This window comes from Acyrthosiphon pisum, chromosome X, assembly GCF_005508785.2.
Source record: "Acyrthosiphon pisum isolate AL4f chromosome X, pea_aphid_22Mar2018_4r6ur, whole genome shotgun sequence".
NCBI classification, from domain to species: domain Eukaryota; kingdom Metazoa; phylum Arthropoda; class Insecta; order Hemiptera; family Aphididae; genus Acyrthosiphon; species Acyrthosiphon pisum.
The window spans coordinates 40,573,354-40,587,566 of NC_042493.1; the positions used below are offsets into that span (position 1 = coordinate 40,573,354).

General features: G+C 29.5%; 2 protein-coding genes across 2 annotated transcripts in view; one reads left to right on the plus strand and one right to left on the minus strand.

The window, feature by feature from the left end:
• LOC100571859 (cytochrome P450 6d3) overlaps nucleotides 1-771 on the minus strand; it is a gene marked incomplete at its 3' end in the record, with an annotated part of 15,892 nt that extends 15,121 nt beyond the window's left edge. Inside the window, exon 1 of the mRNA XM_016803643.2 lies at nucleotides 18-771. Within this exon, the coding sequence (XP_016659132.2) occupies nucleotides 18-550 (533 nt within the window). The remainder of the gene's footprint in view (nucleotides 1-17) is intronic.
• A 7,869-nt stretch (nucleotides 772-8,640) lies between these two features.
• Nucleotides 8,641-9,081, plus strand: LOC103309289. Its single transcript, XM_008184318.1, has one exon. It carries the CDS (start codon nucleotides 8,641-8,643, stop codon nucleotides 9,079-9,081), a length of 441 nt encoding a protein of 146 aa, XP_008182540.1.
• The last annotated feature ends 5,132 nt before the right edge of the window (nucleotides 9,082-14,213 follow it).

Sequence of the window (14,213 nt, forward strand, 5' to 3'; positions counted from 1 at the left end):
CCAAGGGGAAGATTGTGGTCACCGCCTGAACAATAATCTGTTTCGTGGATCTTTCAAAAATTCTCTTAGAGTACCGGCGGAAATCCGAATCTTCGTTGTTCATCGAGTCCAACTGCATACCGAACGCGCACATACCGATCACGTCATTTGAAAAACCAGAAATTATAGATCTTATGGCAAGTCGGTCGGTCTTACCGAGCTTTTCGACGATGCTAGACACCATTTGATTGCTGCACTCGTTTATTGCCAAGTACGTGTCCCTCAGTTTGCCTGACGTAAATCCTGGGCTCAGCTTCTGGCGCATTGTCCGCCATCTCTGGCCGTTGGAGAAGAACAGACTTTTGGCCATCACGGTTGTGGATGGGTCCATAACAAAACCATGATCGGTGAAGTACGGGAAGTCTTTGATCAATATCGCGTTGATTAGCTCCGGGTCACGGATTAACAGCATCGGCTCCGTCATCTGGTAGAATCCTAACAGTTTGACGTCTGGAAACTGTTTGTAGAGTCTGTCATACATATCCATCGGACATTCGAGTTTCGTGACCATTCTGAACGCGTTACCAAACAGTGGCACAGGTGGTATGTATGGTATGTTCAATTTCTGCCATTTACCGTACGTTAATGTCGAATAATAGTAGAATCCCGTGAAAACGGCGATCAAGCTCAGATAGGTGAAATTTTCGAGTAACCAGTCGGTTGTCAAAACGCTTGTCAAAAAAAATACCAACCTGTTGCCTTCGTGAAAGTTCAAACGAATACTGCGCTGTGATACGCATTCATATTCGATACAAGATTCTATAATGGTTAATTATCAGCTGCAGTGTTTGCGATAAACGGCGAACATGAGCGTGGCAATATCCTAATTAACAAGGGGGACTTAAGTTCTTGAACATTTTAGATTCTGAGTGGAACGCTGAATGTATTGATTTTACAATGATGTGTGTCTTTAATTTTTTTATTTTTTTATTCTTTTATTTTTGTGTCCGTGTAAATAATAGTCGAAAAATATTTTGATTTGTTTTGAACTGTTTAGAGACATTTTCAGTTTCCAATTTTATTAGTTTTTTTTTTCTATGAATGTCTATAAAACTTTATTTGTTGAGTAAAAGTATTTGAAAATTTAATACAAGGCTCCTACTATAGTGTTACAATGACATTTGAAAAATATTAAAAATCCTTAGTCACAGTTTTATTTTATTAGCATTTAAAGTTCAAAAATTGACATAATATAGAAAAATAACGACAATTAGCAAATTATTTTGAGTTAAGAATTCGTAAAAATGTTTCTTTTTAAATCTAAGATTTAAAAATGTAATAAGTACAAGATTCCTCATAAGATTACATACCTTTATCAACAAAAAAACATGTTTATAAGAAAGTCAAATAAAATTTTTATGAGCGTTTGAAATTCAAATTTTTACAACATTTCACTTGATTTCTCATGAAGCGATTTTCTTATTTTACTGTAATTCAAAAACGAATAACTGTAGATACACGAAAATTTCACTGAATGTTTATTTCATCAATTTGTATACTTGATAAAGTTTTCAAAATATTTTGACTTGTTTTGAGCTGTTTACGGAAAATTTTATTTTTTTATTTTTTTCTCTATGAATATCAATAAAGTATATCTGTTGGGCAAAAAAGTGTAAAAATGTAATTCAAGGTTCCTGATATATTGTTACCAGAGCAGTTGAAAAATATTAAGAATACATAGGCACAATTATTTTTTATAAGCATTTAAAGATTGAATTTTGACAAAATTAATCAAATTTAAAATTGAATAATTTTTTTTGTATATAAAAATTTATAAAATGTTTAACTTTTATATCTAAAGATTGAAAATTTAAAGTAAGAATCCGCGTAATTAGTTAATCCTGTTCCCAAAAAACCTAAGAAATACATTAGCACAGTTTATTTTTATAGTCATTTTAAGTTCAAATTTGGACGAAATTACTTATTAAAAAACCTAGAGTAACTATTTTAGTTATTTTCTTGTGATTGTATAATATTATTCATGGGTACTTGAAACTTCTAAAGTACAGTAAAATAGGGTAATTTTGATAATTTTTTATTGTTTTATAACAATTTAACTTTTTATTTTATGGATAACTTCTGTAGTATTAACGATAAAACTCTCAAAATTAAATATTAGCAATATTTAATAATATACAGCTATAGTTATGATCAATATTTTAACGTTTTAATTTTTAAATTTCTGATGTTATCTTTTGAGATATCAATCCTTTTAATATGCTATCAAAGTTACACAATGTAGCGGGCAACTTTGATACCTATATTTTTGAATGTGACATCAAAGTAACCCCATTTTATGAAAAAAAATTTAATCATCATGGTACTCTGGTGAACAAAAATATATGGGTATCAAAGTTACTCCGTGAAATAAAAGTTACCCCATTCTACGGTATACTATTATATATCTATGATTGTATCTCGGTTTGTTGTTGATGTATAACGCGTTATAAGTACCTAATGGATATTGTGATATACTGATATGCATAGGCGCACATTGACTAAATTTTTTGAGGGGGACTCAAGCCTCCCTCCCCATAGGCCATATTGCTTAGTACCACAGAATATAAAAATTAGTACTAATTACTAGATTTTGAACTGGAGGGACTTGATCGACATTTGGGGGGACTTAGTCAATGCTGATATGATTAATTTGGAATTCATTATAGGTAACTATTATAGGTCAATTTTTTTTTAATACCATAGATAAGTACATGATAAAAGAACATGGTATGATGACATCTTTTCCAAATAATTGACGGACTGCGCACACAAATCGCGGTTCTTTTGATTGGTCAATAGATTCCCGCCAAAATGTATTAATTTTAAATAGTTTATCCATGATAAAAGAACTTTTATCATGCATTTATCTAAAATAAATAGTAAATTGCTATCAATATTGCTATTAATATTCCTCAACAGTTAATGGTTAACTGTAGTTATAAAGTTTATAATATAAACGTTACTAATTACTATTATAATTTTTAATACGGAAATACAAAATTGGATACTAATAAATGAAAACATCTATTAAAAATTAATGATAACGGTTATTGATGATAACGTAACTGAACGGCGCGATGCCTACGTCACACGAATGCGTATCACATAAATGTCATCATACCATGTTCTTTTATCATGGATAAGTATATAATATGTCTTATACCTAGACTGACATACCGTGTCCGCTCAGAATCGTTTTTCTTATACAATGATATTATATCGGTGAATTCAAATTTAATACCATCCATTATACAGTGACCCACTTGTAACCTACTGTACAGCGGAGCAACATCCACTTGCCCACCTTTTTTATTAAACTATTCTAAAATTGAATGTATTGAATTACAACATCAATATAGTCATTACAGTTATAAGCTTATATAAATAGTTAAAATGTACATAGTCAATCAATAAATATGCAATGTATATTTATTGAATATTATGACTGAGAAGTGAGTACATTTAAAAAAACAAAACAATTTTAAAAGTTTTATTTTATTATTACATTTTATATTAACATTCTTAATACAAATAAACGTAGGATTGATAAAATTGACCTAAGCTTTCAAATAAAAAAAAAAGGTGGGCAAGTGTATGTCGCTCTGTTGTATAGTAGGTTACAAGTGGGTCACTCTAATGGATGGTGTTAAATTTGAATTCAATGATATAATATAATTGTATAAGAAAAACGATTCTGAGTGAAGACGGTCAGTGAGCCTAACCTAGGGGGACTGAATCACTAATTGGGGAATATAGTCACCTAGTCCTCCCTCATCCTACGCCAATGACAGCGGATAATAACGCAATCGTTTAATATTAGATATGATACATTTAAAAATGAAGTGTTATAATCTCGTCTTATATGACATTACAACACTAAAAACAAGTTTGCTTATATTTGAAGTCTGTCATTATCTAAGAAATATTGAGTGGGCCTCACACTTCAACACTAACTATTATTCAATGAGATCAGGTTTTAAAATATGCATGTGACGTCATAGAGCTGAAATCTAAGCAGCGGCATATGTTTTACGTGTAAAAGTGTCTAGATTAACACAACGATTTCAAAATGTTGACCTCCCCAATTCATCAACAATATTCACTTTCTCGTCGAAGTTGAAAATCAAAGCATTATTTCGACTATAGTCTATAGTATACTTATCGTATACACAGACACAAAAATAAAAATAATATAAAAAAAAATAAAAAACACACATCATCATATTTTAAAACCAATACAATTATCGCTCCGCTCAGAATCTAAAAGGATAAGGTGACTAACTGACTGATCTATCAACGCAGAGCCCAAACCACTGAACGGATCTGACTGAAATTTGGCTTACAGATAGGTATTGACATATAACAATAAACAAGGTAAGTAAGTGGATGTCGCTCTGCTATACAGTAGGTTACAAGTGGGTCACTGTAATGGATCTTGTTAAATTTTAAATCAATGATATAATATTATTGTATTAGAAAAACGATTCTGAGCGAAAACGGTCAGTCAACCTATGATATTACTAAGTATATTTGATGATAATATTGTGAATAAAGTAATTTATATATAACCTATTTATGTGGAACCTTGTTTTACATTTTTAATCCTTAGCTATAAAAGTTGAACATTTTATATATTTTTAACTAAAAATAATTGGTAGTGATGTCGTACGCGATCTACCAAACTTGTTTTCAAGTAGTGCGTGATCTACCCAAATCCACTAAAAATAGTATTTAATTTCCGTATTTTCTTTATATCTTACTTAAAATATAATAATGTCATAACCAATTACATACTTAACTATTTATAAAAAAATTTTAATTTAATAATAATAATAATAATATCATAATTATATAAATTATTATGATTTTAGGTTTTTATAAAATACCTTAAACTAAAAATGTTGTTTTCATATCTGAAAGAAAATCGTCAAATATTGTATCCATGGCTGGATGAAGTGATCGCCACCACTCTTCTTTTAACTGCCTTTCGAGTAATGATGAAGCTCCGTTTACTTTTATACCGTATCTTTTCTTCACAATACGCCAAAGACCCTCGATTGACTGAGTATGTGCTCCTGTACTTGGATCAATGAAATTTAGGCTATGATTTACTGTTTTGTGAGTAAACCCGTGTTCATTTAATGTAGCGTATGCCTTCCACTGGTCACTGTGAATTATCGTTCCCTGTTCAACTTCTCTTTAAATAATTGGCAAAAGTGTTGCTCTATCACGTTTTTGAACTATGAAAAATCGGCGTTCCAGAAGGTCATTGTGGTGCCAACATAGACCAAATACCCATGGTCCTTGTACCCGTGAACCATAATTTCGTTGATTAGTTTCTTCTGCTGATTGTTCAGTTTCGTCATTGTTTAGGGGTTCCTCATTTTCTTCATTTCCCGTTCTTTGATCAGAACATAACAAACGTCTACGATTATATTTTCTTTTTCCTTGAAAAAGAGATTCATCGATTTCCACAATACAACCTCGCCCACCCATTTTCTGACGTTTCGAAAAACAATCGACTACGACATCTCTGCACAAGTTGTACCAATCAACAACAGTATGGTTGCTTCGTCCTGTCCAGAGTACCGTTGTTTGAACAGTGTTAAGGTAAACCCAATACCACACCAATTCCATAATTTTCGTTAATGTTAATTTGCTGTTACATCTACCATTGAGATCAGACATCAGTGTATGAAAAGAACTGATTACCTTTACGTATTGATTGAAAAGTTTGACACCCTTTTTTGGTGCATCTTAATGTAACTGTCCTTTTAAATGATCCATCCGATTTTCTCTTTTTACTTGTTCTGGTAGTTTCTTTAAGATCTCCACCACAGCTGACGCCTTCTCTCACTTTATTGCACGTTAAATGATTTTCTTCATTTTGAGGTAACAACTGTTTGCTTTTTAAATAATTCGCACATGTTTGTTCGTCACAAATAATATTACGATAAAAATGTCCGATTCTTGAACACATAATGAAACATTAAAAAATGAAATATTATTTACTATTGTCTAACGAGTAGAAAACGGGTAGTAGTTTCGGCGTAGTAGAGACGGCGATTGTGGCGAGTTGGTGACGGCGATGTGTCTGGACGTCAGGCTATCGTATATTTTATCTTATCGTATTAATTGAACTATAAAAGGGAAGTCATATAAACGTATAAATAAATAGTCGTAAATTATCAAGATAATTTGGAAATTCGGAATAACCGGTAGATCGCCTATTTGGGTAGATCGGGTAGATCCGAAACTTTTTAAAAAAAGACGAAAACGTATGTAAATAGATATTTTATTATAACAAAATATTTACGATGTAAAAAAAAGGTTATCAAACATGGCAATCTATTCGTAAGGAAAATCCATTTTTTACTTACACTGACATAAATGGAAAAAATAATAGTGGATTAAGTTTATGCAAAATATTGGAACTTGTTTGGTACTGGGCGAATCAATTTAAAAATATACAAATAGAAAAAATTAATGGTAGAAGACATCACACAGTCTCAGATTGGTATAATTTGTGTCGAGACGTTGTCGTCGACAGTTTAAACATCGAGGAAAAATGGGAGGTAAAGGATACATCGTACAGATTGACGAGTCTCTTTTCCAAGGCAAACGAAAGTACAATAAAGGCAGATTACGACTTGACGATCATAGACCTAATGATAATGCAAATTCCTATTCTGATTCACGTTCTTGTTCTGATTTTGAAAACGATTATGACGAAGAAAATCAAAATATTGAAAACCAAAACAGAAATTACGGAAATCGCGTTCAAGGATCTTTGGTAAATAAAACGCATGATATAATTAACATGGTATGACAGAAACTTTAACGAAAATGAGATACTACTGAGTGTTAATGGAATAAACAATATTTCATCAACTATTCCATGAAATATTGACGTCACTTGGTCCAGTTCAAATTATATATTATAAAATCAAAAAAAGGGGACAATATTATAATTTATTAAAATAAGACTATTTTTGGATGTAAGAATAAATTGTCCAATATTTGTCTATAGTAAAAATAATGATATATATGCATATTGTATATGTGTATACAGAGTTAATTTTTTCTCATAACAATTAAATTACACAAAGTGTAAAAGTACAACTCCATAGAGTAATAATTTATTACAACTACTACCTATTAATAAACTACTTGTTAAAAATTAGATTTTTATGTATCGAGGTCATCAGAAAAATAATCTGCAATTATTTGTGATATAATAAGAATCACCCTTTATAATATAATATAATTCATTAGTATTATTTTACACACTGTTTTTCTAATAAACATTATATTTTATTTCATTTTTGTTTAAAAATGTTATTCTAACTATAAACTTGTACTCAGTTGTTTTCTGATAAAATATATCTTGATTATTACCATTATTCTTCTTGAAGAGAAGAGCCCATGCAATCTTTTAGTCTTCTCGTAACCCTCTCGACTATCGTGAATTTTCTTTGCTTCGTGCTAAGTATAAACTAATGTCAAAAAACTGTTATAAAAAGTTTATTGAACTTACTGAATCTCAATTCTGTGCTAATCCCAAAGTATTTTGGAAATTCATAAAGAAAAATAAATCAAGCAATGACATACTTATAACAGTTCATTTTAATGATTTAACTAGCAGTAATGATAAAGAAGTTTCAGATTTATTCGCTAAGCAGTTTAGTTCTGTTTACACTGAACACAGTGCTAATCATAATTCAACTATCCCACATTTATTTAGATTTACCTAGTAATTGCTTTTTTAATTTATCTTTTATTAAATCAGGTTTATCTAAATTGAGTGGTGATAAGTCAATTGGTCCTGATGGACTTTCTGGTGAATTTTTGTAAATGTTAAAATCAGTATTATCCTACCCATTGTCACTTTTGTTTCGTAAATCCTTAGATGAAGGAATATATCCTGATATTTTAAAACTTAGCACTGTAAAACCTATTTATAAATCGGGGGATAAGTCAAATGTTGTCAACTATCGTCCAATCTCCTTAATAGGACATATTGCTAAATTATTTGACTCATTGGTCTTAAAATCAATTGGTCCTGCAGTCAGTTCAATCCTAATCGATGAACAACACGGTTTCCGTCCTGGCCGGTCAACAACTAACACTTGTAACATAGTCTTTTCTAGCTATGTATCTGATTCATTTAACAATCGTTCCCAGGTTGATGTTATATATATATGGATTTTTCCAAAGCTTTTGATTGAGTTGATCATACTTTACTAATTGAGGTTTTGCTTAATTCTGGGTTTGGAGAACCATTGTTGTCGTGGTTTCAGTCGTATCTTCGAGATCGTAAGCAAATTGTTGATGTTCATGGTAGTAAGTCTGTTATTATTGATGCAACTTCTGGTGTTTTTCAAGGAGGTCATCTCTCTCCTTTACTTTTTGCAATATTTGTTAACAATATTAAAAAAGTTATTAGTCACAGTCATTTTCTTCTAATTGCAGATGATCTAAAATTATTTTTTAAAAATTAATTCTCTCAATGACTGTTATCTACTTCAAAATAATATCAACTCTTTAGTTACTTGGGAAAATGAACATCATCTTGAATTCAATTTCTTGAAATGTCACTCAATGTCGTTTTACAGAACTCGTGATAGATTTGATTATTCCTACTCTATCAATGCTAATCCTTTAAAGAGATCTGAATATAAATTTTTGGACCTAGGTATCACGTTTGACCGAGAGTTAAATTTCCATTCCCATTTGGACAATATTTGCTGCAAGGCCCTAAAAATGCTTGGTTTTATTAAAAGAATTTGTAATGAATTTAAGTTAACTTCTCCCATAAAAACCTTATATTGTGCTTACGTAAGGTTTATTTTGGAATATGGTGCTGTTGTATGGGATCCTTCCACTTCTTGTGGTAAGGATCAAATTGAAAGAGTACAACGTAAATTCCTAAATTATGCAGCATTTATTTTAAGTATCGACCATCCACCTCATGATTATATCCCAATTTTAAATAAACTTGGTTTATCATCATTAGTAATAGAAGAACAGTTGCAAACCTGAAATTTCTCCGCTTTCTAATTGATGGCTGTATTGATTCTCCTGTCTTACTTTCCATGATTAACTTTAAAGTCCCTTGCTCTTCTGTCCGTCAAACTTATCCATTTTTTATTCCTAAATACAACACCAACTATTCTGAGAACCAGCCAATCCTTAGAATGATGCGTATGGCAAATAGTGATCCATTATTTCTATAGTATTTATTGTATTTTTTACTATGTTATTCATGTTCCTAATTTAGTAAATTAGTAATTGTTACTATTGTTATTGTTGTTATCATACTTAAATTAATTAGTGTTATCAAAATATGTAATTGGGCTCAGCCCGTATTGTTAATAATAAATAAATAAATTAATTATTAAGTTGTTTTGTTTTATTGATTGGACTTATAAATCCATTAACGTCTTAATATGCCTAAATATGCAATGGTAACTTTTAAGGGATCTAAGTCCCCTGATAAAAGGATCATATTGCATAGATTTCCTAGAGAGGTAAGTTTACAGACGAAGTGGGTTAAATCATGTGGACGAGTTGACAGTATAAATGTATCTACTGTTGAGTCAATAATATTTTATTATACTTTATCATTTATATTATATTTGTGTAATTATAACTATTCAGAAAGAATATGTTCTCGATATTTTCATAGTAGTGACAATTTTAAGCCACTAATTCAAAAAATGCTGGGATATTCACCGAAAAGTGAAAGTTGATGCTGTACCATCTTTAAAAGTGGTATTTTTCACATTTATTATAATACCAATATGTGTGTTTGTTTATACTGTTTAAAATAATTATTTATTTACCTCTATGTAGCCACTATGTTTGAAAAGCCCTCGGACTTATAGCCGGACAGTGTTATTAATGTCACCACAATTCACACTAGAACCACCTTCTAACACAATGGTTTTAAATGTATGCAACCACTAAAATTATAATCAAAAAAGAAAATTTAATTTATTATACTATGAAAATCATACTTTTAGTTTATATTTTATATATAATATTCTAATTTTTTTTTTTTGATGGAATGAAGATTTCTTGAGGGCATAAAATTTCTAAGCGGCTTAACTTTAATGTTGATGACAATTTAAACATGGATGTCTGCAGGACTGTAAAATAATAAAATAAAATGAGTAGTGTCTGTATCAATTAAATTTAACAAATCAATTAATTTTAGACAATGGATGAATTGAATAATGACAGCTTACTTGCCACTTTATTATGTGAAGAAATTGAAATTGTCAATCCCGAAGAAGTTATTAGTTGTACCGATGCAAGCACTCAAACCAATAACGTACGACTTGTTGTTACTGGTTCACAATGTGATGATAATGGAAGTGAAGTCTTACAGTAAAAAATACAATTTTTTTTATTTAGGAAATAATATACACAATTAATTTTTACTTTTTAGATTACAGGCTGTTTTATTTGAGATGCATAGCAAGCTAAAAAAAGAAAAAGAATTAAATGCCACTTTGAAAAATACAATAAAATTATATCAAGATACCATTGTCATTTGAAAATAATTATAACAACCAAAATCTTGAAATAAAATTAAATAAAGTATTATCTGGTACCTATGTTCACCAATACCCAAATAAAATTACTAATGGAGCCAAAAAAGAAAGTATACAAGTGGACAGAAGACGATAATATTGCCAGTGCCATTACCTTAAGAAATTTAACGCCTAAGACATATAAATACCTAAGAAATGAAAAAAAATATCCTTTACCAGGTTAAAAGACTAATAAACTTTCTATTAACAAATCCTTTTGATCTAAAATGTACACTTATTTTTTAAACATGATTTAGGACTTTCTACATTAAGAGGATGGGCTGGCCGGTTTCATTCACCGGAACAAGGAATTTTATTTTCAATATTAAACATTATGATTATAATAATATAACTTATTATAACTGATAATTGATTTAGGTAATACATATGTATTTATAATTTTTGCAATAGGTACCTTAATGTCAGCTAGAGATAAAATAACAACATTGGCCTTTGATGAGACATACTTGTCCCAAAAGATTTGTTATGACAAAAAATATGAACAGTTCATTGGACCACATAAATGTGTGCAGACTTTAGTAGCAAGAGGTATAACCATTATATTATGACTTTATTTTTCAATAAAATAAATTAAAAAAATAATAAAATCTATGGTAACTTATAATACTAGGTCTAATTTCATCTTGGCGGCAACCAATGTACTACCAGTTTGATACACAAATGACTAAAGAAATACTGTTCAATATAATACTACGGCAGTTAAATGAAATCAGTTTTGATGTGAGGGGTGTAGTAAGTGACATGGGTCCAACCAACAGAAAACTATGGAATGAATTGGATAGTTCTATTGAGAAATCTCACTTTATACACCCAGAAAGTGAAACAAAGCAAGTACACATTTTTGCGGATGTTCCAAACTTACTTAAATTAATTCGCAACCATTTTGTTAATAGGTAAAAACAAAATATATTTTATTATAATTGATGTCTGCTCATTCTTCAATTATTAAAAATGTATTTTTATTCTAGTGGATTTTTGGTGAATGGGAAATTTATACATAAAGGCGTATTGGAAAATTTATTAAAATTAAATAAAAGTGATTTTAAATTGGCTCATAAAATTACCGAGAACCACATAAATGTGCCACAAGCAAAAAAACAAAATGTTAGATTTGCTGCACAATTATTATCTAACACTGTAGCAAAGGCTATTTTATTCTGTGGTGAAAATTTTAATATTGACTAAACTTATTGGAAAGAGGTTTGTAATTATTTAACATTGCACTATGTCTTGGCATATTAAATAAGTTATTATTTTTGTTTTGTTAGTAATTTTTTTTTAAGGCATCTGAAGTTATTCAATTAATACACGATTGGTTTGACTTATTAAACACCCAATTTCCAGTTGATAAATTTGTGAAAAGTTATAATATGGACCTGGAGAATCAAAATCAACTCTTAAAATAAATGGTCGAATTTATAATGAATACGAGAGTTTATGGACATAAATCTATGTTACCTTTTCAAAAAGGTTATTACATTTATTTATTTATTCACACAGAGTATAACAATCTAATAATAAATACAACATATAAATATAACATGTTCAATTGATTTTTGGTAAAAGTAAATCGGTTATTTTATATGAATTTCATTAATTCCACTTTAGGTATTTTGTACACTAATGAATCGTTGAGGAATTTATTAGCAGTTATGAAATTGGACTACTCTGATATACATTATTTGATAACGAGACGAGTGAATAAAGATTTGTTAGAGAACCTATTTAGCTCATAGACCTATTAAGAAATGGACTGCGCGTTCCCTATAGTACCCACAGGTTTGACGATTTGAACACTGAGTGAGAGAGACAGACTATAACTTACCCCGAATGTGGAAGAAATAATAAAATAGTTTATTTTTCTAAGGTTTGATAAGAATTATCTTAACTGATAAGAGTGATAAACAAAAATTATAATTTGATTTAGTACTTTTCAAGTTGTAAACTTTAAATTCGAAGTCCTGCAAGCTTGTTTAAGGTGCAATTGTTTTTTTTAATTATTATTTAATTACCAGAATAAAACATAAATTAAAATGGTGAACAAATTTAGCATTCGAGGATGTCCCACGTTTCCTTCAAAAGCTACACCAATGCATAGGTAAAAGTCTTAGCAGTTTTACTCTAATATATTCTTTCTGTACCTAATTCTGATAGTTTTTAGCATTCCTAAAAGTGAAGAACTGAGTAATTTGTGACTCAGTGCTATTAGGAAAGTGGATATTAATTTTAAAAACTCAAAGTATTCTAAAGTTTGTTTTTTACATTTTGAGGAAAATGACTATAATTTGAGCCTAGTAAACAACAAAAAGGTTCTGAAGAAAAATGCTGTGCCTAGTATTTTTACATCCACAAGTAATATATTTGTAGTACTGTTTAGGTATTTCAATTAAAATTGATTATTGTTTGTTAGAAGTTTGTAAAGAACTATTTCCCATGATTGCGTGTGCCACAAATGTTGGAATGGATGATGTAGTTTGTTTGGAGACAGATAGTCCAATTCATTTGAAAAACAAAAGTAAGTTAATGAAATATTACGTATTCAATATAATATTTTTATAATATATTACTACATTTACATCCAACTACAAAAAGTAATTTTAATAAAATAGTATTAAACCACATTTAGTTTAGTTGAACTATTCTGAAGTAAGTATTAAAGTGTAATTTTTTAATATACAAATAAATATAATTCTGGTAGATATTAATATGGCCGACTTGGAAAAAAACACTGTGATGCAAGAACCAAGTAAAATAATTTAACTATGCTTAGACTATAAAGTAATCATAATTATTTCTTTATTTACTTAGATCTATCTGAAGAGGTAGATAATATTATGGATATAAGTATGGCTGATCAGGAAAAGAGCTCCGTTATGCCAGAGCCAAGTAAATTTATTCAATAAAATAATAGAATTATAAATCATAGTATTAAGTAGTTATCATTTTATAAATTGTAATTGTTTTGGTACCAATGTATTTGATGGTCAACCTGAGGCATCAAGTTCAAGTTCAGCAAAAAGTCCATTAGTTCCAAAGTCCAGGTGTTAATTTATTCCTGTACATTGAAGTTATGAATTGAAGTAACAATTTGATTTTTACATTTCAGTAAAAGAAAACATTATGTTGGTGATTTCAAACTGAATGACTTAGATTCACCTAATAGGAGATATAAGTTTTGGCTGGCAACCAAAAGAGAAAGTGAAGCATAGAATAATAAGATTTGGAAATTAAAAAAAGAGAATAAAATGTTGAAAAAAAAATTAATACTATGGAACAAACCATTGAACATTTGAAAAAGGATAACCATATTTCTGAGAATTGTTTTACATTTCTAAAGGTTTAAGGTTTTATTAATTATTTTGTTTTTTTTCTAGATAATATTGTGGCCATTGTGGGACAAGTAACTGGATTGGATTGATGTTTGGTTGTGAATCTTTAAATCAATTAATTTTATAAGCTTGTGATTATAAATATGTTGCATTTTTAATATAAATAATTATATAATTAATTTGATTATTTTTTAAATTATTTTCCGATATCTGCAATTAGAAAAAT

Coding starts and splice junctions, on each gene's coding strand:
- LOC103309289 (XM_008184318.1), top strand. CDS start 8,641: ATGTCGTTTTACAGAACTCGTGATAGATTTGATTATTCCTACTCTATC.